The 23991-nt window shown below is 43.0% G+C and overlaps 1 protein-coding gene across 2 annotated transcripts in view; it reads right to left on the bottom strand.

Annotated features, from left to right (window-relative positions):
• The window catches only part of LOC144761620 (uncharacterized), an 878183-nt gene that overhangs the window by 304893 nt on the left and 549299 nt on the right, over nt 1-23991 (bottom strand). For both annotated transcript variants that reach the window (XM_078646920.1, XM_078646921.1), the window contains exons 9-10: nt 1454-1549; nt 1182-1265 (exon numbers count right to left, since the gene is read on the bottom strand). In XM_078646920.1, coding sequence (XP_078503046.1) covers nt 1182-1265; nt 1454-1549 — 180 coding nt within the window. The remainder of the gene's footprint in view (nt 1-1181; nt 1266-1453; nt 1550-23991) is intronic.

The raw sequence follows: 23991 nt of genomic DNA, 5'->3' as shown, positions 1-23991 counted from the left end.
AACACTTAGGGAGCTTGAGGTGTAGGTAGACATAAACTCATTAGTTTATTCTCATTTTTTAGCATATAAAAAAATATATATCAAAGACGTTTCAGGTGCTCATATTGGTGACAAAGTGCAGAACGTGACATAAGTGAACATAGTGAAGACGAAAGAACACGTCACACAACAACAAGGTATAAACCACATAAATATATACAGTAGAGTGGGGGTATTTCCTTGGATAGGTCGACGGCGTTTCGATCTATAGTGATTTTAGATCATCCTCAGGACTGATGAGCTTCCTGAAACTGTGAAAAGGGAGGCGAAATTAATAAATGGACCTACACAATCCAATTCATAGTGTTATGATTCTTGTGCTCCTAATGGCATGTTTCTTTTTTACAGTGCATGTCGTTTTGCAAAAGCCACCATCTGCATGAGGCACACACATATGTAATCACCTAACCCAGACATATGTATACCTGTTTATGAATTCTGAATGTATAAGTTATATGGGATATCTTATTTATTTTTGTTTGTAGTGCTCCTGGATAAAGGGCTAAAGTGCCCGAAATGCATTGGAGCGTGTTAAAATGAATCTAAAAGTGAATTTGGATGAAAAGTAAAACGACTTTTTGAAAAAAAAAGGATAAATTGGATATGAATACTAATATCTAATCAAGACGCTTACCGTGAGGAATAAAATGAACATTGTATATCAAACTCATAAAGGAGTCTTTGTTTGAGAACCTATGGTGTGCCCACATACAGGGATGCGCTCACAGTGAATGTGCGCATTATTTTGTAATGTAACTGGTGCTCGTGTAAAGCGCTCTAATACCTTCGGGTCTTGCTTGAGCTATGTAAAACTTCAAAAACAAAGAAAGGACACCGTTCAGACACGCACGGTGTGTTGATTATGCACAGTAGGCAACCAAGTAGGGCTGAGGTTTACTGACGCACTGTTTTCTAGCAGAGCAAGATAAAAGAAACGTGGACCAGAGGGGGGCACGCATCCGTTTGGGATGTTACGCTGGGAAACGATAGCTTATCAACACCTGCTCATGTAAGAACACGGAAAGCAATTAGAAGGAGTAGAAAATAAGTATTATCCATAGCTCTTGGCGCGAGCTCACTGTGTGGCCAGCTGAGAGATTCCGCTGACAGAAGCGACTAATCCCTACAGTTTTGTCACCTACTTTGGGCAACGTTTTCTCGTGTTCTTCATGAGACTCCTTGCGTTTGTCCAAGGGATGAGCCTTGAGTTCAAAGGGCACTGGGATCTGCAAGAGAAAAATTGCCACTTTTTAGCCCACGGTAGAATATTGATAGCCAGGCGGGAAAATAATTTGCAGTTAGATTAATGAGTTTATAATTAGCATATTGATAATGTACATTCTACAGAAATGTGCTCTAAAATAGTGTGTGGCATACCCATACATAACTCAGTAGCAAGTAAACTTGCACCCACCTCTTGAGGTGGTCCTGGTTCCTCACTTCCGCATTCCACAACACCCCCGAATGTCTGACTTCCGCCTTCCACGCCATCCACGCCTTCTAGCCACATCTAAGAACATAGAGAAGCATCACAAATGGGGAAGAATACATGGAAGCCATATTTTGCTAATCTTCGCATGAGGACATGTGGTTCTACGCGGAAGTGCTTTATATAGAAAGTTTACTTCATTTCCACACACCTCTGAGCTGTCGATTCGGGGCCAATGATGAACCTAGGGGTTGCTAGGGTTTAGGATAAAACCAGCAGGACGCAACAATATTTATTTCCGAACTTGGTCCAGGTGTACTAAAGAGAGAGTTTGTGTGACGCATCGATCCACTTTCATGCGCATTTTTTTTGCGTCAAAAGCCTTCGTGAGCACAGCACTCGGTGGCACTGTGGATGGGAACTGACAGTCCCTCGTAAAAGTGAACACAACCCCACACCTGTTAAAGTCACAAAATATTGCATAACCAAGGATTAGTTGAAAACAATTGCACATGTTGCGGTTGGCAACATTGCTTAGTTTTTGTACGCATAACACTATCCATAATTATAAAAATGACAATATGATGCGATGTACGCCTGAGCCTTTCTCTTTCTGAAAACAATTAATTATACTAGAGGATAACCCTCGAGAACAGAAGTGAGGCAAAAAACGCTCGAAACCCTTTGCAATGAGGCGCGAGAATGGATGTTGTGTTGTGCTTTGCAAGCATGGCGTAATTTGCACTGGCGATGATGACGTAATCACAACACAATTCATGGTTATCAAGCATCCAGAGGGAATTAAAAACGTGAATAACAGTTGTATTAATAAATCAAAATGAAGGTGAGTAACTGTACAGGGTTTGAAGGCTCAAAAAGGATTACAAATAAAAGTTACCATGTAGGATTGTGAGGCCTTCCGTTTTGAAGAAAGCTTAGTGTGAACTTGTGTTGGTGCAGCCTCGGAGTAAACGCCTCGCCCTGCTTGAAAGCGGGAGCCCTCTCAGGGGGGATTTTTGCACTCAGCAGCCAAAGTGTGCCAGCACCACAGTGCGCAGTGTTGCCAGGTGCTAGCTACGGCGCCGTGATACATTTCTGAGACCTCGCACATCATTAGCAATACCTTCACATCTCAATGCGCAGGGCTTAGGTCAGCCACCCGCCTCAGCAAAAACTCAGATTTGCTTTCCTGTGCATTATATTAATATAGTCATTCCACTTTACACCACGGAATAAGAAACAAGCATTTACAATGCAATGGTTTTGCCTTTGTTAAAGTTAGAGCTATTGGCATTGCTCTTGACACTCTGAAGCTCCACTCTGAAGCTCCACTCTGAAGCTCCACTCTGCACTCTGAAGCTCCACTCTGAAGCTCCACTCTGAAGCTCCACTCTGAAGCTCCACTCTGAAGCTCCACTCTGAAGCTCCACTCTGAAGCTCCACTCTGCACTCTGAAGCTCCACTCTGCACTCTGAAGCTCCACTCTGCACTCTGAAGCTCCACTCTGCACTCTGAAGCTCCACTCTGCACTCTGAAGCTCCACTCTGAAGCTCCACTCTGCACTCTGAAGCTCCACTCTGAAGCTCCACTCTGCACTCTGAAGCTCCACTCTGAAGCTCCACTCTGCACTCTGAAGCTCCACTCTGCACTCTGAAGCTCCACTCTGAAGCTCCACTCTGCACTCTGAAGCTCCACTCTGAAGCTCCACTCTGCACTCTGAAGCTCCACTCTGAAGCTCCACTCTGAAGCTCCACTCTGCACTCTGAAGCTCCACTCTGAAGCTCCACTCTGAAGCTCCACTCTGAAGCTCCACTCTGAAGCTCCACTCTGAAGCTCCACTCTGAAGCTCCACTCTGAAGCTCCACTCTGAAGCTCCACTCTGCACTCTGAAGCTCCACTCTGAAGCTCCACTCTGAAGCTCCACTCTGAAGCTCCACTCTGAAGCTCCACTCTGAAGCTCCACTCTGAAGCTCCACTCTGAAGCTCCACTCTGAAGCTCCACTCTGAAGCTCCACTCTGCACTCTGAAGCTCCACTCTGCACTCTGAAGCTCCACTCTGAAGCTCCACTCTGAAGCTCCACTCTGAAGCTCCACTCTGAAGCTCCACTCTGAAGCTCCACTCTGAAGCTCCACTCTGCACTCTGAAGCTCCACTCTGCACTCTGAAGCTCCACTCTGCACTCTGAAGCTCCACTCTGCACTCTGAAGCTCCACTCTGAAGCTCCACTCTGCACTCTGAAGCTCCACTCTGAAGCTCCACTCTGCACTCTGAAGCTCCACTCTGAAGCTCCACTCTGCACTCTGAAGCTCCACTCTGAAGCTCCACTCTGCACTCTGAAGCTGCACTCTGAAGCTCCACTCTGCACTCTGAAGCTGCACTCTGAAGCTCCACTCTGCACTCTGAAGCTGCACTCTGAAGCTCCACTCTGCACTCTGAAGCTGCACTCTGAAGCTCCACTCTGCACTCTGAAGCTCCACTCTGCACTCTGAAGCTCCACTCTGCACTCTGAAGCTCCACTCTGCACTCTGAAGCTCCACTCTGAAGCTCCACTCTGAAGCTCCACTCTGAAGCTCCACTCTGCACTCTGAAGCTCCACTCTGCACTCTGAAGCTCCACTCTGCACTCTGAAGCTCCACTCTGAAGCTCCACTCTGAAGCTCCACTCTGAAGCTCCACTCTGAAGCTCCACTCTGCACTCTGAAGCTCCACTCTGCACTCTGAAGCTCCACTCTGAAGCTCCACTCTGGCTGAACATAACAGTCTGCAGTTTCACACGTTACATTTGTGTTAGCTGCATTACGTCATAATTTATTGTCAAAGGCTGGTTCAAATATGTTCTTTCAATGTTTCAAGTCACTAGTCAGCCCACTACCGAGCAGACTGACCCGGACCCAGCCCAGTCCATCCAGGGCTTTCAGTGGCATTCATCACAGTGTCTCACCGGAAGGCGGGCATCAGAGAGAAGCGGGAGGGGGCGGGAAAGGGGGAGGAGAGAGCTGACGACGGCCGGCCGGAGCACGAAGGCGGGCACCAGGAAACAAGCGGGAGGGGGAGCAAGGGAGGTGCCGGCAATGCCGGACCAGACTCGGGGGCGTTCCCGGCGTCGCGTGACGTCGGCAAAAGGGAAAGAATGTCAGGAACGCCCCCGTGTCTGGTCCGGCATTGACGGACAGGCCCCTCGTCCAATGGCAAGGCTCCGTTTACGGAGCCAGCCAATCAATGACGAGGGCCGACCCAAAGCACCCTACAGTTCTCAACAGGATTTCGCCTGCGCGAAAAAGCTGCGCAGAGCGCAGCTTTCGCTAGGCAAAACCTAAAAATGGAGATAGGTGTGGATAGGCAGTGTCTTGGTGTTATGCAAAGGAGTTTCTGTAAGGTCCCTTGAAGAAACCGGGAGATTCTGGGGCCGGACTACATAATCTGTGCTCACCGTCGTGTAATTTATACAAAACTATATAAAACTCTAAAATAAAACAAAAAAAACCTTGTCATCTAAGCCCTCTGTCCTGCAAGGGAGCAGCGTGGTATTGAAGAAGGGGCCACAGAGCCCCTTTTTAGACCTGGTTTGAGAGTGCAGTTGTCACAAATGTTTTAAAATATAGATAGAGTGGGTTTTGGCTCCACCCAGAGGAGTAGTTTGTTCTCACTTTATGCTAGTAGCTGTTTGGTGTAGTATCCCTCCTGCCAGGGCCTGCATGCGTTGCAGTTTACTATACTTCTTAAAAGTACACTGAATCATTGCACACTAAAGCATTTTCTCATAAACTAATTGCACAGAGAGCACATTTTTTTTTAACTGAAGCAGCCTTTTTTAAAGTCAATGTACAACTAATGACTTTACCAATGATTGTTTAATATGGAATCTAGGTGCACATTCCAAAGTGAGTATTCAGTCCAAATCATAGGAGTGCGGCACTATGCTAATGGAAGAATTTGTTTCCTTAACTCATGCTTCATATTAATGAACATGAACACCAACAACACCCCCTCCCCCCTGGAGATGCCCTACTTGATAGGTGGTACATATGCTACCCCTGGGTACCATTTGAGAAGGAGGATGCACAGTGCCATGGACCCCTGGGAGCTGCCACTTGTTCATGGGGGTGCCACTGGCCTCCTTCCAGGGCTGGCTGAGGTATGAAGTATGGATCGCTCTGCCAATCCCTGTGAAGCAGCAATCCAGCATCTGTCCTCACCCACAGACCCTCATGATGGTAGGTGCGGTGTGTGACTGTTGAGGGACCATCAGGGTCCACTTTAACCCTTGAGGGACCTTCAGTGTCCACTTTAACTTGCAGACAAACACGGATTCTGCTTTCAGTCAGTACTGCACATGCAAACAGCCACCACCTACCTTGCACACCATGTTTGGGGTGTGGTCGGATACAAACCAGGGCAGTACAGAAAGTAGAGGTAAAAAGTGCAGTGCTTAGTTTGGGAAAGTGAGATAAGGAGACAGGGAGTAGAGGGAAGGTGGGCACAAGAGGCGTGAGGTGGAATCAGCCCTGGTATTCTACTGCCCTGGAATTCGGCAGGTCTGGTGACAGGCTTCTGAGAAAAACTGGGCCCTGTAATAGTGCACTTCTACTATTCTACTACTACAGTACTACCACTACTGTTTCTATAGTACTACTACTGTACTGCTACATATACTGTACTACTACAGTGCTACTAATAATGCTACAGTACTCTATTGCCACTTCTACAGCACTACTACTACTACAGTACTACTACTACCATTACTACAGCAATGCTGCTACTACAGTAGTACTATAGCACCACTAGCACTACCACTTGTAGCGGCTCGAGGAGGGGGTGCAGCAGGGTGGGGCAACAGAGGGGCAGGGTGGGGATAGTAAACTACAGAATACGGCTGAACAGAGGTAAGTAAACAAATAAATAATTTAAACGAATTTCATTGCACATGCTGCATTGCCAAATTCGATGCAACACACGCAACAAAATTTGTTTTATTTATTTATTTGTTTACTTACCTCCGTTTGGTACTATTCCGTAGTTTACTACCCCCCAACCTGCTCCTCCCCCGCCTCACCGCCCCACAGCACTCCCTCCACGAGCCGCTACTAACTACCACTATTGTTACTACAGTACTACTACTAGAACTGTACTACTACAGTTCTACTACTACTGTACTACTACAGTTTTACTACTACTACAGTACTTATACTACTGTTACTACAGTACTACTACTAGAACTGTACTACTACAGTTCTACTACTACTGTACTACTACAGTTTTACTACTACTACAGTACTTATACTACTGTTACTACAGTACTACTACTAGAACTGTACTACTACAGATTTACTACTACTGTACTACTACAGTTTTACTACTACTACAGTACTTATACTACTGTTACTACAGTACTACTACTAGAACTGTACTACTACAGTTCTACTACTACTGTACTACTACAGTTTTACTACTACTACAGTACTTATACTACTGTTACTACAGTACTACTACTAGAACTGTACTACTACAGATGTACTACTACTGTACTACTACAGTTTTACTATTACTACAGTACTTCTACTACTATTACTACAGTACTACTAGAACTACTGTACTACTACTATTGTACTACTAAAGCACGACTACTACTACAATACTACTCTTCTTCTTTCTAGCCCTACAGAACGGATTGGGTGTTGTTGATGTCCTGAACTCTGCTCACCCTTGTCCTCTTTTCGATGACTTTTCCCGCCTTTCTGCGATTTACGACGCTTTTCGCTGCTTTATTCCTTTCTGCAGCAAAAAGTACTTGACGAGCCTGCACTTGGATGTACACTCGAATTTACAACCTGTTTCTTCTATGCATCACAAAAAATAAAAGAAATCCAACTGAAATAAAAAATAAAAAACTTAATGTGTAACTAAGAGCAAGGACACGATCGAATCCTACCCATCTGTTCGCACAGTTATTTCAAATTAAGCGCACAGGGGAAGTTTCTTTCATCTGGTGTTTCTATAACTGTTGGCTTCCTTTAACTGATGTGCACTCTTCAATATAGGGCCTCCTTGTATATACATTAACTGCTAAACTGGTAATGTGAGGGTAGCGTGCAGGGTGCTCCCCAGAAAAGAAAACAACGGCTTCTTGAACCGATGCGACATCGATAAGAAACAATTCACACGCTCACTTCGAGTTTCCCAGGGAGCTGAGAAACACTGCCCTGGCAAGGCGGGACAGAGCGCTACCTGCAGCGCGCCATATTTACAAATGGAATCGCCAGAGTTCACACTTGGAGATGTCTTGTCACCACAGGTCACAGCCAGGATTCTAACCCCGCCCTAATGTCAGCCTCTCCTGTGCCCTCAGGGATGACACAGCCTTACGAACCTGACACAGACCCCTACCTAGTAGAGTGGAGTTAAAAGCTCGTTGATAAGTATGGCGGCGGCATCTGCCTTTACATACACCCTTCATCCCAAGGCGGCACTTCACAACTGGCGTCCAATAGCCCAGGGTGGGTGTCTACAGCCTCTTCCACGTGATAGTCGAGATTTCCAGCTGACTCTTAGATCAAATCTTAGACTCTTAACCAGGGCCACTGGAATTATTCGATTCTTCGATTCTACGGACAGAATTTTCGCATTATTATGGATTTGCCGCATTTGCCACACAATCCATCATCTGCTGCATAATTGAGTGAGAAAAAGAAAAGTATCACATGGATCAAAAGTTACCAAAAATATGGCACTCGGGTTCCTGAGCACCAGAAGGCTTTTCACAAAGGCTGACTGTTCATGTTTCAGTTACTATGGCTGTATTGGTTGTTAAGCTGATACTAATAAGTTGAACTCTTATCCCCAACACTTTTACCACATGTAGAAATGACAAAATAATGACGTAATTCTATCACAAAATGTGCCACATTATGCCGCATAATTTGCAATTTCTTGCAGCATAATTTAATCAACTGTGCCACATAATTTGGTCCTCCTCTGGCTCATTATCCCAGTGGACCTGCTCCTAGGAGTGGATTTTTAAATGCAATGCTTGCAAAGAACACAACTTCCCCTACTGCTGCTTAGTTTGGAGTGGAGATGGTAAATCTGACCACCAATATCAAGCATATTCCCTACTTTTGCTTAAATTGGAGTCGGCATAGTAAATCGAACCCCTCCAAAGCCCTACACTTAGCCTGCTGTTGGTTAGGTTGGTGTGAGAAAAGAGAATTTGAACCCTGCAGGTGTAATTTTTGTCTGATTTTTAACATTTTGTTTTAAAAAATATATTTTTGTTTTAATTTAAAAAATGTATTTATTTATTTTGCTTGTCATATTTTGTTTATTAATTTAGTGTTTATTTTAATGTTGGTATTTTATTTGTAATATTTTAAAAATGTGTTATTGAAATTAATTATTAGTATTAATTTTTTATTATTTATTTTTATGTAATACTTTTATTATTTTAACATTTTGTTAATTATTGGGAGTATACATTTTTATGTTATGTTTATAAGTTAATATTTTGCATATATTTTTATTTTATAAGTATATTTATTTTAATTGCAATAATATTTTTAAAGTTAATATATGTTTTAAAGTTAACATAGTCTCTAAAAATTTGAATTCAATATACTTACCTATTTTCTAACAATATTGTGGTCATCTATACTTTTGTTGTCAAACTTTTTGCCATTACATGCAAGGTATAGAATGTTAATATGCGTGTCCTAGATAGTTTTTTTGTGATAGTTTTTGTCACCAATATTTTCTAACAATATTGTGGTCTATATTTTTGGTTGTCAATATTTTTGTCTTTACATGCAATTTATATAATGTTGATATTTGTGTCCTTGATATTTTTTGGGTTATATTTATTTCACTGATATTTTTTTGATTATATTTCATCAGACATCCACCTTTGGGCTCTACCTAAAATGTTGAAGAGTACTTTGAATGAATTTTCATATGCATTGCCATACAGGACAGCGGTTTAAAAAGTGATTTTCCACTGCCTGGCTGCTATTTCATCCATTGCAGCTCATACGTGCTCATCCTTCTGAAAATCAGGACTATATATTCCAATAGCCATACAGGTTTCACTGTATGAGACTTTTGCTCTTGTTTTTCCAGGAAGAAAGAAATAATGTAACCCTGTCTCTGACATTTTGGGCCTCATTACGTTGTCGGTCGGTAAGCCTCCGATAGCTCGTTGGAGGCTTACCGACCGACAACGCAGGTTTACAGTCCGACCGCCGAATTTCAATGTTGGCGGTTAGAGTGTAAACCAGTTGGTCCATCCGACTGTGTTCTGACAAGCTCAAGGAGCCCGTCGGCTAGTCAGGTACCCATCATAATCCCTTACGGACGGCGTTTCCGCCATTGGTATTATGATGTTGGTTTCCGACAGCCTTTCCATGTCGTGCTTTCTGATATGGAAATACTGTCGGAAAGCGACTTTGGGGGCTCTGCTAAACATCCCTCCATGGCCTCTGATTGTTGGCCTGCCAGGCAGTGCAAGGATTTACACAAACTCCCATTTCTCTACGGGAGCTTGTGCTGCAGGGGGGGGATTAATGGAAAGATTCATGTTTAACAAACCAACAGGTTGAGCTATCTTACTTATCATTTATATGGGATTAGGTATTAGAGTCTTCACATAAAACGTTGTGTCAGAAATAAGAGTATCTGTCACTAATATTCACCCCCTCTGGCCCTACATTGATTAAACATATTTTATATTATGTTATGCCATGTTATATTGATTTGTATAGTGTGCTAATCACCTGAAAAGATATCCAGGCATTTAGGCAGGTGTGTAGGTGTGTAGTCCCCAAGGTGCTTATGTGAAGAGCCAGGTCTCCCGCTTCTTGCGGAACTCTAGCAGTGAGGAGGAGGCTCAGTTGTGTTGAGGGAGGTCGTTCCACGCCTTGGTTTTACCGACACTGTTTCACTTGGAAGTAAAGGCTAAGTAGTGTGCAAAGAAGTCCTTCATGAGTTCAAAAGTTGTCTCTTAGAATTTAGTGGAAATTTCTCCCAATTTGTTGTTGGAGGTAACTTCAAGTAAACTTGCAGGGAGGATGAAACAAAGCTTGGTGGTGCAGCAGCATTCCTTGTCTAGTCTTGGGGGTGCATGTTGAAAGTGTGAGCTTAACATCAAGGGAAACCAGAAGGATGGTGATTTTAATGACAATTCAGCAACTGCTGGCTAGGTAGCTCGCTGCGATGGCCGATTCAGTGCTGAAGTGGTGAACTTCTAGCTGTGCACCGGAAGCCCCAATGATCACGTGAAAGATCTACCTTTAGATATACCGAAAAACCCAAAGGCACAAGCACGTAGATTGTGGCTGCGGGCACCAGAAAAGGTGCACTTTTTTCTGGGATCGATTTCCAGGAAAATCTCCCAGGGAGAATTCCCTAACCCTACACTACCATTTTGTATGATAGATTTTTGAGTTGATGGAGCAGCAGGAAAATGTACCTACTGCAATGAGAGAGAAGCAGGTGGATGGAAGTTGCCTAGAAGCAATGCCCTATCAGAGCTCCTACTCCTCGCATATCTTGAGCATTATCCCCTGGTTGTAGCACTCCTGCCGCCAAGCAAAGTACCTTTGTGGGAGTTTTCTCAACACAGCCTATTCCCAATTGCTGCAAATCACTCTTACTTCAGGCTCCTCAATCCTGCTCCATGCCGTCTTACATCCTACATTGTTCCCCAGGTACCTCTATATTGGCCTTAATGGGTGAAACATCTTGTGACTGAAAAACACCCTTGTTGTACAGGCAGTGGACTGGGAAATTTCACCTTGCTGAAATCAGAAAAAAAATTACCTGCTTCACTGAGATGAACGAAGTTTCCAACTTCTCGGGTTAAGGTTTTCCTTTTGCATATCACTAGCACTCCTGCTTCACCCTTATAGTTTCAACAGATGATACAGTTTAGCCCTATCTTTATTTATTTGATTTTTCTCTCTATTCCATATTTTTTCTGCAGAAACTGGTGCTGAATTATTGAAAGGTTGGGGAGAGAGACAGGGAGGGAGACAGCAAGGGTTAAAGAGTGATAGGCAGATGCTTTTTTTATTCCATATGTTCTTGCAGATTCTTGGATCAAAGCTTCTTAGGGTTTTAGGGGAAAAGCTTACATGGGGTGCTAACGGACAACACCCGGCTCTCTCCTAGACTGGAATAGCTCAGCCTATGCTTTTTAAGCCCTAATTAGGCTTGACCTATCATGTCTAAGGGGTCGATTAGGATGCTGTTCGGAAAGGCTCCGAATCGGATTCGGGTCTGCCGAATCTGATTCGAACCCGTCTTTCCAACTGATTCGGAAAGCTTTCCGAGTGACCGTTTATGATGTTTCGATAGTGTTCAGACTTTTCGACTTGGTTCCGGAAGGCATTTGGAGGAACCAAGTCGTCCGAAGCCAACTCATACAGGTCTACGGACCGTGTTTCCGACCTAGTGATTACAATATCGGATTTCAATAGCCTTTGCGAATCGGTTTGTCGAACATGGATTGGCTGTCGGAATCTGACTTTAGGGGCCCGTAGCAGGCCCCCCTTTAACCAGATCCTTCCGAATGGAGTCCGTGGGGGTACCCAAGGGACCCCCCTTCCCAACCATGCACAGTGTGGCAGGCACAAAGGGGTGCCCACCGCAGGGTGCACGATTTTCCCCAGCCACTCTTTTCTTCAAAGAAAGCCTGTGCATTCGGTCAGAGCACAGGCTCCCATTGAAGTCAATGGGAGTCTGACCGAATTGTATCCGAAACCATCATAATCGGTAGGTCAGACTTCCCAAATCCGATTCAGTAGGAAACCATTCCGAGACCGATTTGGTCAGAATGCTTTCCGAACGACATCGTAATCGACCCCTAAGTCTTATTCTATACAGCGTGGCTGCCATGGTGAAGCTCCAGTGATCTATGCAAAATTAGGATTGAGGTCAAGTTTTCAAGCTTTAGAGACAAATTGTACATTGCAAAATGTTTCTGTTTTGTTTTAGCATTTCTGGGGTAACAGATGGCAGCAGCAGAAAGCTATCAAATGCAGAGTCCCACAGTTTTGAAAGTGAAGATAAAAATGAGAGATAAAACCTGAAGCTGATTCTTACACCGTGAGGCCAGATACAGCACCCACATAAAAACAAAAAAACAACTGGAGCTAGATTCTTGCCTCTTTAGTCACATTAACTCCACGTGACCTATTATCAGGGTATCTCCTCATCAGTATTTCTCCTCAAATCTTTTTGGTTGGAGATTCGCTTCTAGATCTAAATTTAAAAGGCTTGTGCCTCGGTCCATAAGACGCACTCAGTGATGAGAGCAAACCAATCAAGAGACAGAGGAATTCATTTGTACTGTGGGGGAGTGGGAGCTCTGCCATAAATTAGCAGAATTTTGCCCCATTAAACTTGCGGTATTCTCACGTCACTTAGAGTCAGGGTAATTATAGAGTTTTTGATGGTGGAGCCAGCTGACACATTACTTGTTCTGGAGACCAACCCACCTTGGGTCTGCTAGGTCACAGTAGTGATTCCCCTATTTGTTGGTGAAGCAGGGGGGACCTGGGCAGGCGGAAAAAACAATTGGCACAACATCCATAGAAAAAAATCTCCCTGCTGGCCAGGGCCATTGCTGCTTTGATTTTTAGAAACAAACCTGTTTTATGAGTGTTATACATAAAAACAAAAAATGAATGCTAAGAGGGCCAAACAAACGTTACACGTTCATCAGTGTTTTCAGTGTATTTACTACACCAGAGGAGGCATGCCTTACAGGCAGACGAATTGAAGGCACAGAGCTCTCCATCAGGCAGGTAAGGATCTCTCAATGTGGTGGGTGTGCCTGCCCACTGGATCTAAGCCATAAAGTTCACTGACCTTGTTGGATGGCAAACAGCCCGCAAAACATTAAATGAGGCCTAGAGTGACTTGCAAAGGCATATATCTGCTTTTAAAGAGACATGGGGAAACAGTTAATTGAACTGGGAAGAGTGGGTGGATTTGAGTGAAGATGTGTATGGCATTGTGATGACACTACTAGGACATAGTGTGAGAGGAGTGACCAAAATAAATCTGAAGTCAGGAAGAACAATAGGCTCTCTCTTTATAATATTAGTATGGATATAAACTCTAAGAGGCCTACTTAAGGCTCTTTTTTGTGACTTTTTTGGTACCCCACAGGTTCAAGCAGTTGGGTGGTGTCTAATTATCATAAGACAGAGGATAAATAGCATTTGGGGAAAATCCTCATGCAGGAGAGTTAAAAAGCTCATTGAGTTTTTGCCAGAAGTGTCAATGTAAATATTGGGGGGAAATAATCTAAACTATTTCTTTGTTTCTAGCACATCAAAACTAAGCTTTTGATTTATTGTAAAGAAAATTGTTTCTTTCCAGCTGTTTGTCTCCTACAACAACATGGAAATTAGTGTGAGTAGGCAGCACTTTCTTTTTTTTAATATAAAACATTTTTTATTTAATCGTTCAGTAATGAATTGCGCATGTTTGAATTAAAATTGATAGGACATGTCATGCACTGAAAGATTTTTGACCACTTCTCGAGTAAAGAAAGTTGGCCCAGTGCCTTGTGCACCCGGTACCTGACCTCAACCGGTTTAAAATTGTCTCCTCCGTTGCCATTTTGCTTAATCGTTTATACCGGATAACAGGAAAGTCTCGGCTCAGAATAATGTTTGTTTGCAAGCTACCCAAGTATTCACACTCTATCTATCAATTTAGCCTAAAAGATATCATGCAAGGTTTCTTCTGCAACCTATGGGCACAGGTTTCTTAATGAAAGGGCGCTTTAGAATGGATCTGAGTAACAGGACTTTGTTAGAAATACTTAGCACAAAAACTGAGAAAGAAAGACGTGATCCAAATGTGACAGCTATTGAAAAGGTGGGCTAAGTAATCTAGTGCAAGTTTCCAAAATATGAGAAAATAATTCATTTAGTATAAGATATTTTTTTTTCATTTTCAACTGCATGTTTGCATAGTTAATTACTAGGGTCATGCCTGTGTGTGCGCTCTTTTAATTATCAAAATATATATAGGCCTCGATTCCGATGTCGGACGGATCTGAGTCCGTCTGACATTGGTCAGCAACCGCGACCGACCGACCTACTGTCGTCGGTTACGGCCTTGCAAGTACGATGCGACCGAACCCTGTTTGGTCGCAATTGTATGTTACACAATGGGAGCATGCATTTTGCCTGGAATGCATGCCCGCATTGTCAAATGGGGGGGTGCAGTTCATCCCTGCACCCTGTGGCCGGCACCCCAAGGTGCCTGCCACTGGGTGCAGGGATCCTCAGTGGGGCACCATAGGCGGCATTTGGTGGCCTCACACCCATGGGGGCCCTACTGGGGGCCCCCAAAGACAGTTTCCGACTGCCTTTTTGTGCCATAAACACCGGCACGAAAAGGCAGTGAAAAACTGCCATCGTACTCACTCGGTCGTAAAGGGGCGGCCCGGGGAGTACTGAAGGATTTCCGGAAGGCGGACGGGCTCTCTGAGCCCGTCGTAAGCCATCCGGAAATTCCGAGTCGTATTCCTTTCCAACCAAGCCATCGGTATGGCTCGGCCAGAAAGAAATCCGGTCAGCACATTCCGATGGGGGTGGAAGGGCTCAGAACGTCATTCGGAGCCCTTACGTCTGATATAGGAATCTGCCCCATAATGTAGTAGTTAGTAGGCCTCCTAGGCCACCCTATTAATTTCCTGAATAGTCTTAGAACTGGGACAGTAATTTAAAAGCATCTGCTAAAAAAGAGCAGATGCCTCACCAAACAATCTTGTGACCCCCCCACTCCAGATAAAGGTCAGGAAACCACTGGATGTTCGACTCAGCTGTCTCCCTGGGCAGAGAAACTTGACATGACAGCCAGTGACGACCACCCAAGCTTTTAAGGACTAGTCTTTCAATACATATTTCCCTACTCGGTTCTGCCATGCTAGTCAGAACTTGCAATTAAGCTTTTCTATTCTAAAAGGCACTGAAATGAAAATGTGAATGTAGTGAAAGCAGTTGTATATCACTACTATAGGTTTAACTGTAGAGGTTGTCGAGCCAGCAAAGTAACAGGGAGAGCCGAGCCAGAGCTGATCCGATGTTGTGTCTGGGTTCCACGAGTCCGTGCGCGAGCTGAACCCTGAAAGTATTTGACATGTAAATCATACAAATATCTTGTAAAAATATGATTAAGTTTCTTCAAAATTCAAAAAGTGTATTTCTTTAACAGGTGGAAGCGTGACACCCTAGTAGCACATCTAATTATTTCACTGCATTGAGAAGCAACAATATCATAGGTGAACTAAAGGACAAGTCACTTGTCATGTGCATGCCATATTATTTGGCCTAGATTTCTATATGGGGCAACTTTATAATGTATTAAATCAAAAACAATAACATTTACCACAGCCTACATCCTAAGCTTGCATATTTAAAGGCGCTCTTTTATGTGATAATTAGGAGAGGAGGCTCTGTAAATAAAATATTTGTCAAGGGTCACCCAGTTTTATGAAGTAGGGAAGCTGGAGTGATTGCAGAATTTCTAGTTCCATATTGCACAGTTCAGTTACTAAAATAGTCTCTCTTTTTCTTGTCTGTTTTACATCAAAGGTGCTTTGCCTATTATGCTCAGACGTGAGTCCCTTGCTCACTTTGCCACTGGATTCAAGCAAGCCGGGCTGAAGACGGCTGGAATGTCAGAAACCGGTCCTCGGAAGCATGTTTCCGGTCCAGGGAAGGCATGGCTTGGCAGTTCGGGCTGGACTGCTCCCATGAGGCACAGGGTCAGACTGATTTGCATATAGCCATGTCTGAACTGGGGTGGCAGAGTGGGCTAAAGAACGGCGATGGATCAAACCCAGATCTTTTGACTGGGTGTGAGTGTTTGATTGGTTCAGATGCTCCGTCCATCACCACCCCCTTTTGTACCGCTTTGCCTATTATTCTTGGCACATGAGGATGCAGCACAGGTGGCAGACATGAGCTGCGTGAAAGAAAGCTCGGCTCACTTTAGGCTCGAGGGTCCAAACGGACCTCTAGCTGAGCCACAGCCTGCCATCAGACTGGAGTCTTGCTAGAGCTTTCAATGTCTCGCTCACTTATCGTTAACCGTAGGAACAAGAAGGCACTTCAAAATGTCCTCTCCAAGAAAAACTGTTCTTTTGTAAGCGCCTGCTCTTTAATTATTTATTTTTGCAAAAACTTTAATTGCCACAGAGACCTCTCCTGTGTACACGCACATACAAAGAACACTTAGGGCCTGATTGTGTGTTCGACGGTCTATGAACCTCCACACCCGCAGTGATGTCTGATCACCATGACCTTGGTGGTCCGACTGCCGTATTACATGATTGTCGGTTTGCTGTTGGAAAGACTGCCAGCAAAAGCTGACCCCATCAGCCATCCACAGACCGCCGCTGCTGCGGTCAGGTAAAAGCAGCTGCCATAGGGCAGGCAGTACAGAGAAGATTAGCTGCCAACCGTATTACGAGTTGACTTTACCTTGAGCCGACTGGGGCGGTGGGACCGTCGGCTTTGAGTTGGCGGAATCAAAGGATTTGGGGTGCTTATTCACCCCTTCACTGATCTTCCCGTCAGAGTTCAACGTGGATACCTTTCACCATGTCCCCCTTCACAGCAGCATCTTCACCCCGAAGAATACAGCTCTGTTTGCTGCAAAATACAGGTTGTGGTTCTGAAAATTCTGGACTTGAGAATAAAACTTCGTCGTAACATGACGAATTTAGTATCAAAAGACCGAAAATGACGAGTACACTATGTACAAGCATTTTCGTCATAGGAGGGGGGAAAGATGGCGGCCGGCAGCTGAGACCGGTCGGGAGCTCCGTGTCTGAACTGGTGGTAAATGATTTTGCACTAGGCACAGATAATTATATCTGCTGCAGAGGAGTTGTAGGTTGACCCAGTTGTAGTTGTAGGCGGAAAGGTAAGAGTCGATATGACTCGCTAGATAACCGATAGAGTGTAGATTGTTAGAGAAAAAGCCCCGAGGTCTTTCTCTCTCTCTTTCTAATAGAAGGGGACCGGGACATGCTGCATTCACTCGCGCGCTAAATGTGAAAAGAAAATCTCTGACCCCTTTACTCTTTCAAACACTTAAGTCCGTAGTCACATAAAACGCACCTTTCTACTCGGAGTTGCGAGCCTCCTCTGTTTGCCTATGCTGATTCCTCTAAACGTCCAAGCCCCTGCCCGCGCTGCTGCAGTGGAGGCAGAAACGAAAGCGCCGAGCTCTCACACTTCGAGGGCGTTTTCCCGCATCAATGACTCGGTGCTCTCCACAGGAGCAGGAACAGGAGCAGACATCGGCAAGTGGGAGGCGGCTGCACAAGCTTGGCAAAACGGCAGGAGAGTGGTAAGCCAACTTTCAATCTCTGTCAGAGGCAAGGGGAGGGGTTTTGAACTGATTAGGAGCAGGGCTCGTTTTCTTGGTGACTACGACAGCTTTGAAGTCCGGGGGAATAATAGGCTCAAGGCGCATCTGCCGTACCCAGAGTCATTAACTAAATCGTACAGGTCCAACCTGAATAAAATAGTACATCAGACGAACAATATTAATCTGAGAATCCTGAGCAGCTTAAGTGGAACTGATAAACTGATTTTGTTGAGCTACCCTGCAGAACTCCTGAGAGAAAAAACAGCAGTAGCATACCCCAGCCAATATACTATCATAGGGAGACTCGTAGGACTAAAAGTGGAGGGGGAGGAAGAAAACTCAGATAACGTTTCATTACCCCCTGAATGTTTAGGGCAGACCCAGGCCCCACCAAGTTCCCAGAGTTTCCGTAGAACAGGTAAAATCGATTCTAAAGGGGGTAAAGCACTCACATCAGACCGTGAAACTGAGCCTGAACCTGAACCTGTATTTGAATCACAGGAAAAATCCTCTTACTGCCTAAGGAACAGGCAATTCCTAAAGAAAACAACTCCCTTAGTCCTTAAACCACCTGTAATCCCACGTGTTACAAAGAGAGTTTCGCGGAAGGCTTTAAAAATACAAAAGGGGAAATCTCTAAACAAAAGGGGTCCAACAGAAGGGAAGCTGGAATTAGACGATAAAAATTCCCCCAAAAAAATTACACCATCTTTGAGGTCCTATTTCAAAGTACAGGAAAAGGTACAATTTAACTCTGCGATGGAAGGTTTTCCTTTATCAGTATCAACAAATGCCTTATTGAGTGACCCGAATGACCCAAACAATGCTAATAACGCTAATAACTCCCTGGTAGAACCCCCCAGGAGACAGCAAGAAAATCAGGGGCATGAAAGTCTTTTGGACCAAGCCTTCGCTCAGGGCCTAACACCGAGACTATCTCTTGCCCAGAGCTCGAGTCCAGCATTAAATTTAATTTTGGACTCTTCTGCGCCTGCTCTTAGTTGTCCAGCTTTGTTCTCCTCTTCAGTCTCAGAAAACACGGTAAACATTTCTGCTCCTATTGCTGAGCCCAGCATCAACTCTAAATCTACAGATTACCAGACCGAACCTACAAACAGTATGGAGGTCTTAATGGAAAAGATGTTTGAGGAGATGACATCCAGATTTAAAATTTCGGAAGAAAATCAAATCAAACTATATGATAGATTTGAATCCCTGGACTCAAAACTTCTAGAATTAAATGAGAGAGTCTCCTCAGTGGAGGCAGAGGCTGCGGGCCTGACAAAGAGAGTCGAAGCAACGGAACGAAACATCAGAGACTTGAAGGCAAAGGACAAAAACATAGAGGAAAAACTTGAGTCACTAGAAAACCAGTCTAGAAGATCTAACCTGAGATTTCTTAATGTCCCGGAAGGATGGGAAGGGCCAGATATAAAGAAATTTATATTATCGCTAATAGAAGAACACTTCCCATGGAGTAAATCCCAAGACCTGGAAAACGATATTCAGCGGGTGCATCGCGATCCCTGCCGGGAGACCTAAAGAGAGAAAGAATCCAAGAAAGATTCTCGTAAATTTTAGATCATACAATCTTAAGGAGAGGATTCTGAGTGAAGCTCTAAAAGGTGGGACATATACCAGGGACGACTGGTCTTTTAGAATTAGATCCGATATTGCAAAAGTGACCCAAGATAGGCAGTGGGAACTAGGTCAAAAAATGCCTGAATTAAAATCTCTTGGGGCAACAGTACAAATGAAATTCCCAGCCTCACTTAGGATTATGTGGAGGAACAAAATGTATAATATCAGGGACCCTCCAGAAGTTGACTCTCTTTTAGTGCTAATGCGTGATCAAATCCAAATACAATCCCACTCTTAGCTTGAAAACATCTTCACACACTCCACACACTTTAAAACTTTAAATTCTCAAAAACTGTGCAGCAGATCATCATAATAATGAAAGCAGTTGCAATTTCAAAATAGTTCTTTTTTTTTTTCTTTTTTTTTACTAATCAGGCACGGGGCTCAAAGTGGGCTATAATTAAGGCCCTAACGAAAGGGAGGCTTTCCCAGGGAGGGAGTGTGTCCCCCCGCGCCTTCTTCTTTCTCTTTTTTTGGCTTATTGTCTATAATCATAATCACATCCACAATTGGTTTTTCGTATTTTTGAGAGGGGAGGAGGGGGGGAGCACACGAGGGATGGGAGAAAAGTAGGGAAAAATACAAAAAAAAGTCCTCATCTTAAAAGAAAGGAGATAATCAGGACCCAATGGGTTAAAAATGGAATCCAACCACTTAATAGACAGAGATGGGAAGGAACCTAAAGAATATAAAAATAATTTCTTGGAATGTTAATGGCTTAAGAACCAAGAGCAGGAGACGGAAAATCTTCGAATATCTAAAATCTATTGATAGCGAAATTTTAATCCTACAAGAAACACATTTACTTAAAAAAGAATGGGAGGAGATAATTAAAACACTCTGCTGGGTTGTTGACTATTTTTGTACTGACCAACAGTGCGTTACAAAAGGCGTTGTTATCCTCATAAAAAAATCCTTGAAAGCGAGAATATTAACATCTGAGACAGACTCGAAGGGGAGATGGGCTCTAGCTAAGATAAGTATACTTAACAACACTTTTATATTAGCAGGGTACTACAGACCTAATATAGATGATCCTACTCCACTTCAATCTTTATACTACCAACTAATCTCGGTAAATTTCCCTGTGATTTTGGGCGGTGATTTCAACATTATTCTAGACCCCAAAACAGACCGAAACCCCAGAGGAAAACAGCATAGCTTGCCAAAAATGAGAGAGTGGTTGAGAACATATAAAAGAGACTTAAGCCTCACTGATGTATGGAAAGAAAAGGGCATTAAACAGGATAGATACACCTTTAATAATAAAAAGCTTGGTATCCCGTCGAGAATCGACTAATTTTTAATAGATGAGGGATTACTAGAAAAAATGGATAATGTGATGCACCTTCTCGCGCACCTTTCAGACCATTCAGCTGTCCAATTGACACTAAAAATAACTACTGATCAATCAATCCCGAGATGGACACTGGATCGTTCAGTTCTTCTAGACCCTAGATTAATTGAACAACTTATACAGGAGACTGATCTATATTTCCAGGTCAATAATGGGAGTGCCTTACCCCAAACAGTCTGGGAAGCATATAAGGCAGTAATAAGGGGCAAGATCTGTAGCCTAACTATACATAAATCAAGGGAAGCAAAAAAAGAGATTCAGAGAATAGAGGACAATATAAAAACATTGGATCGACAGATCTTGATAGACACATCACTCCCCAGAAGACATGACATATTGAAAGAAAGGCTTAAACTGAAGGAAAACTTATCAACACTACTAGAAGGTAAAATCAAGGAAAAATGGGAATGTAGTAAACTTGCCCATTATGAATATGGAGAGGGTTGTGGAAAAATGTTAGCGTGGAAGCTTAAAACCGACCAAGCTAGAAATAAAATAAACAGTATAATTCCAACAGACAGTTCTCAAAATGGGTCAGAAGAAAAAGTAATAAAGGAAGAGTTCTCAGTCTTCTTTTCGAACCTTTATACGGAGGACTGTAATCCTAGTATTGAGGAAATAACCAAATTTTTAGACGCACAGAATATCCCAGCTCTAAACCCTGAAGAAAAAGAAATCTTAAACGGCGAAATAAAAATAGAGGAGGTAGACCAAGCTATAAAGAAACTAAAAAGAGGTAAGGCAGCAGGTCCGGATGCCCTTCCTAATGAATTTTATATAAAGCTAAAAGACATCTTGGCTCCCCAATTAACAATGCTATTCAATAAGATTTTTATAAATAATGAGAAAATCCATGATTCATGGAATGATGCTACCATCTCTGTCATTTTGAAACCAGGTAAAAACCCGAAAAGATGTGAATCTTACCGCCCAATATCCATCTTAAATTGTGATTATAAGATCTTCACCCAAATATTGGCTAAAAGACTAGGGAAAATATCGGGCTCTCTAATAAATCCCAACCAAAAGGGCTTCGTGGCAGGAAGACACCTTCAAGACCTTACACAAGAATTGATAGGGGCAATCGACATCGCCATTGTAGAGAAAATCCCACTTTCAATAATCACGATTGACGCTGCCAAAGCGTTTGACAGAGTTAATTGGTGTTACTTAAGTGAGGTATTAAAAAAGTTTAAGTTGGGAGATAACATTGTAAAAGCTGTAAAAAACATCTACAAATCTCCAAGAGCTAAGATCCTAATCAATGGCAATTTAACAAACAATATCCTAATAGGTAGAGGAACACGCCAAGGGTGCCCCCTCTCCCCTTGCTTTTCAACTTTTATATTGAGCCAATAGCAGAGTGTCTTAGGAATCTCCCCTCAATCTCCCCATTTTGTTATCAAGGGTGGCATAAGAAAGTAGCACTATATGCAGATGATCTCATGATTTTTACTTCAGATCTAGAAGAGGCCCTTAAAACAACAGAAGGGACCTTAACATCCTTTGGTAGGATTTCTGGATACCAGATAAATCAAACTAAAACTGAAATTATAAGCTGGAATGAAAATTTGGGAATTGACTTGGTAAAAGATATTGACAGAATAACCCAGATAAACTTCCATAGGGTAGAACTGGAAGTAAAAAAACTTCTGAAAGTATGGAAGGGTTTGCCTTTAACATTCTTGGGTAAATCTAACATCATAAAAATGGCAATTTTGCCAAAATTCACCTTTATATTTAACGCTATCCCGCTCGAATTTAATAGAGAAAAGATAAAAAAGATGCAGGGTGATTTATCCAGTTTTATAAGGGCTTCAAAGAAACCAAGAATTGCATGGCATAAACTAGGAAGAAAGAAAGACCAGGGAGGTATAGCTAGTCCAGACCTCCTAGAATACTGCAGAGCCTTCCAATTTAAAAGTAGTAGAGTACTGCTGGGCCCTTACGAAAACTACCCTCTATTCCTACAAATTCTAACAAACAACACCAGCCATTTTTTGTACAAATTCGGCCACCCGAAGTTCTTTAAAAAAAATCAAATTGAAGGTCCTGAAATCAGCAGCTAGATTGTGGTATTGTGTAAGATCTACAGTAGACATCCCCTTCTATAGCGATAAGGCCCCGATTTGGGACTCCCAGACGACACCAGACTGCCTTAAGGATAGATTAGCAATCCCTCTAATAGCTGCCGGAATAACAGAATGGGGACAGCTTCTCTTCCAAAATAAACTTCTTGAATGGGAGATATTATCTCAAAGTACAAACTCTACTCTTTCGAAATTTAAATACTACCAGCTATTGAGTTGGAGCAAGACCATTAAAGAAACTAGGAAAGGCAACATATCCCTAGAAAGAAAGATGCAGACGAGAAATTTATTTTTGAAAGAAACATCCTTTTGGTACTGGGCCCTAATTACAGCTGGGGAGGATGATTTTCTAATCCCGGAAAGGACCTGGGGAAAAGACCTGCCGACGCTGGATACAAGCAACCTATGGCAAGTATCTATGAACAAATGCTGGTCGATTGTAACGTCTGCTGCTCTCAAAAGAAATAATTTGCTCACTATACACAGAGCCTATTGGACTCCGAAAAGGTTATCCAAAATGAACGGAGCCACAGTGAAGAGCTGTCCAAAATGCGCCTTACAGATGGCTGACGACCTACATATGTTTTGGCGATGTCCCAGTCTGGATAACTTCTGGAAAGATGTGGGTAATACTTTAGAAGGGGTACTGGGAAAACATCTACCTGTAAGTATGAACTTAGTTATTTTTGGAGTCACCGATATAAATGTAATAAGCCCCTTGTCCAGAGCTCAAGAGAATTTAATTTTCATTCTGATACTTTTTGCAAGGAGAGAGATCTGTGTAAAATGGATAAATCCAGTTCCACCGATCCACAGCGAATGGCTGGCGTCAATCTTGAAAGTATATAATCTTGATAAAAATAAGAAGCTTACCTCTAAAAAATTTAAATTTTGGGACATTTGGGAAGAGTTTCATAAAGGGTGACTTAAAAAAAAATAATTAAAAATGGTGATGTGTATATATAAGATATATCATATTGTGGAATATACCTAGATCCTTATTTATACCCCGTTGTAATGTCCAATGAATACGCTACCGCAACAATA

The sequence above is a fragment of the Lissotriton helveticus genome, chromosome 6, assembly GCF_964261635.1.
Source record: "Lissotriton helveticus chromosome 6, aLisHel1.1, whole genome shotgun sequence".
In the NCBI taxonomy this organism is placed as follows: domain Eukaryota; kingdom Metazoa; phylum Chordata; class Amphibia; order Caudata; family Salamandridae; genus Lissotriton; species Lissotriton helveticus.
This window is presented reverse-complemented; position numbering and strand designations above follow the sequence as displayed.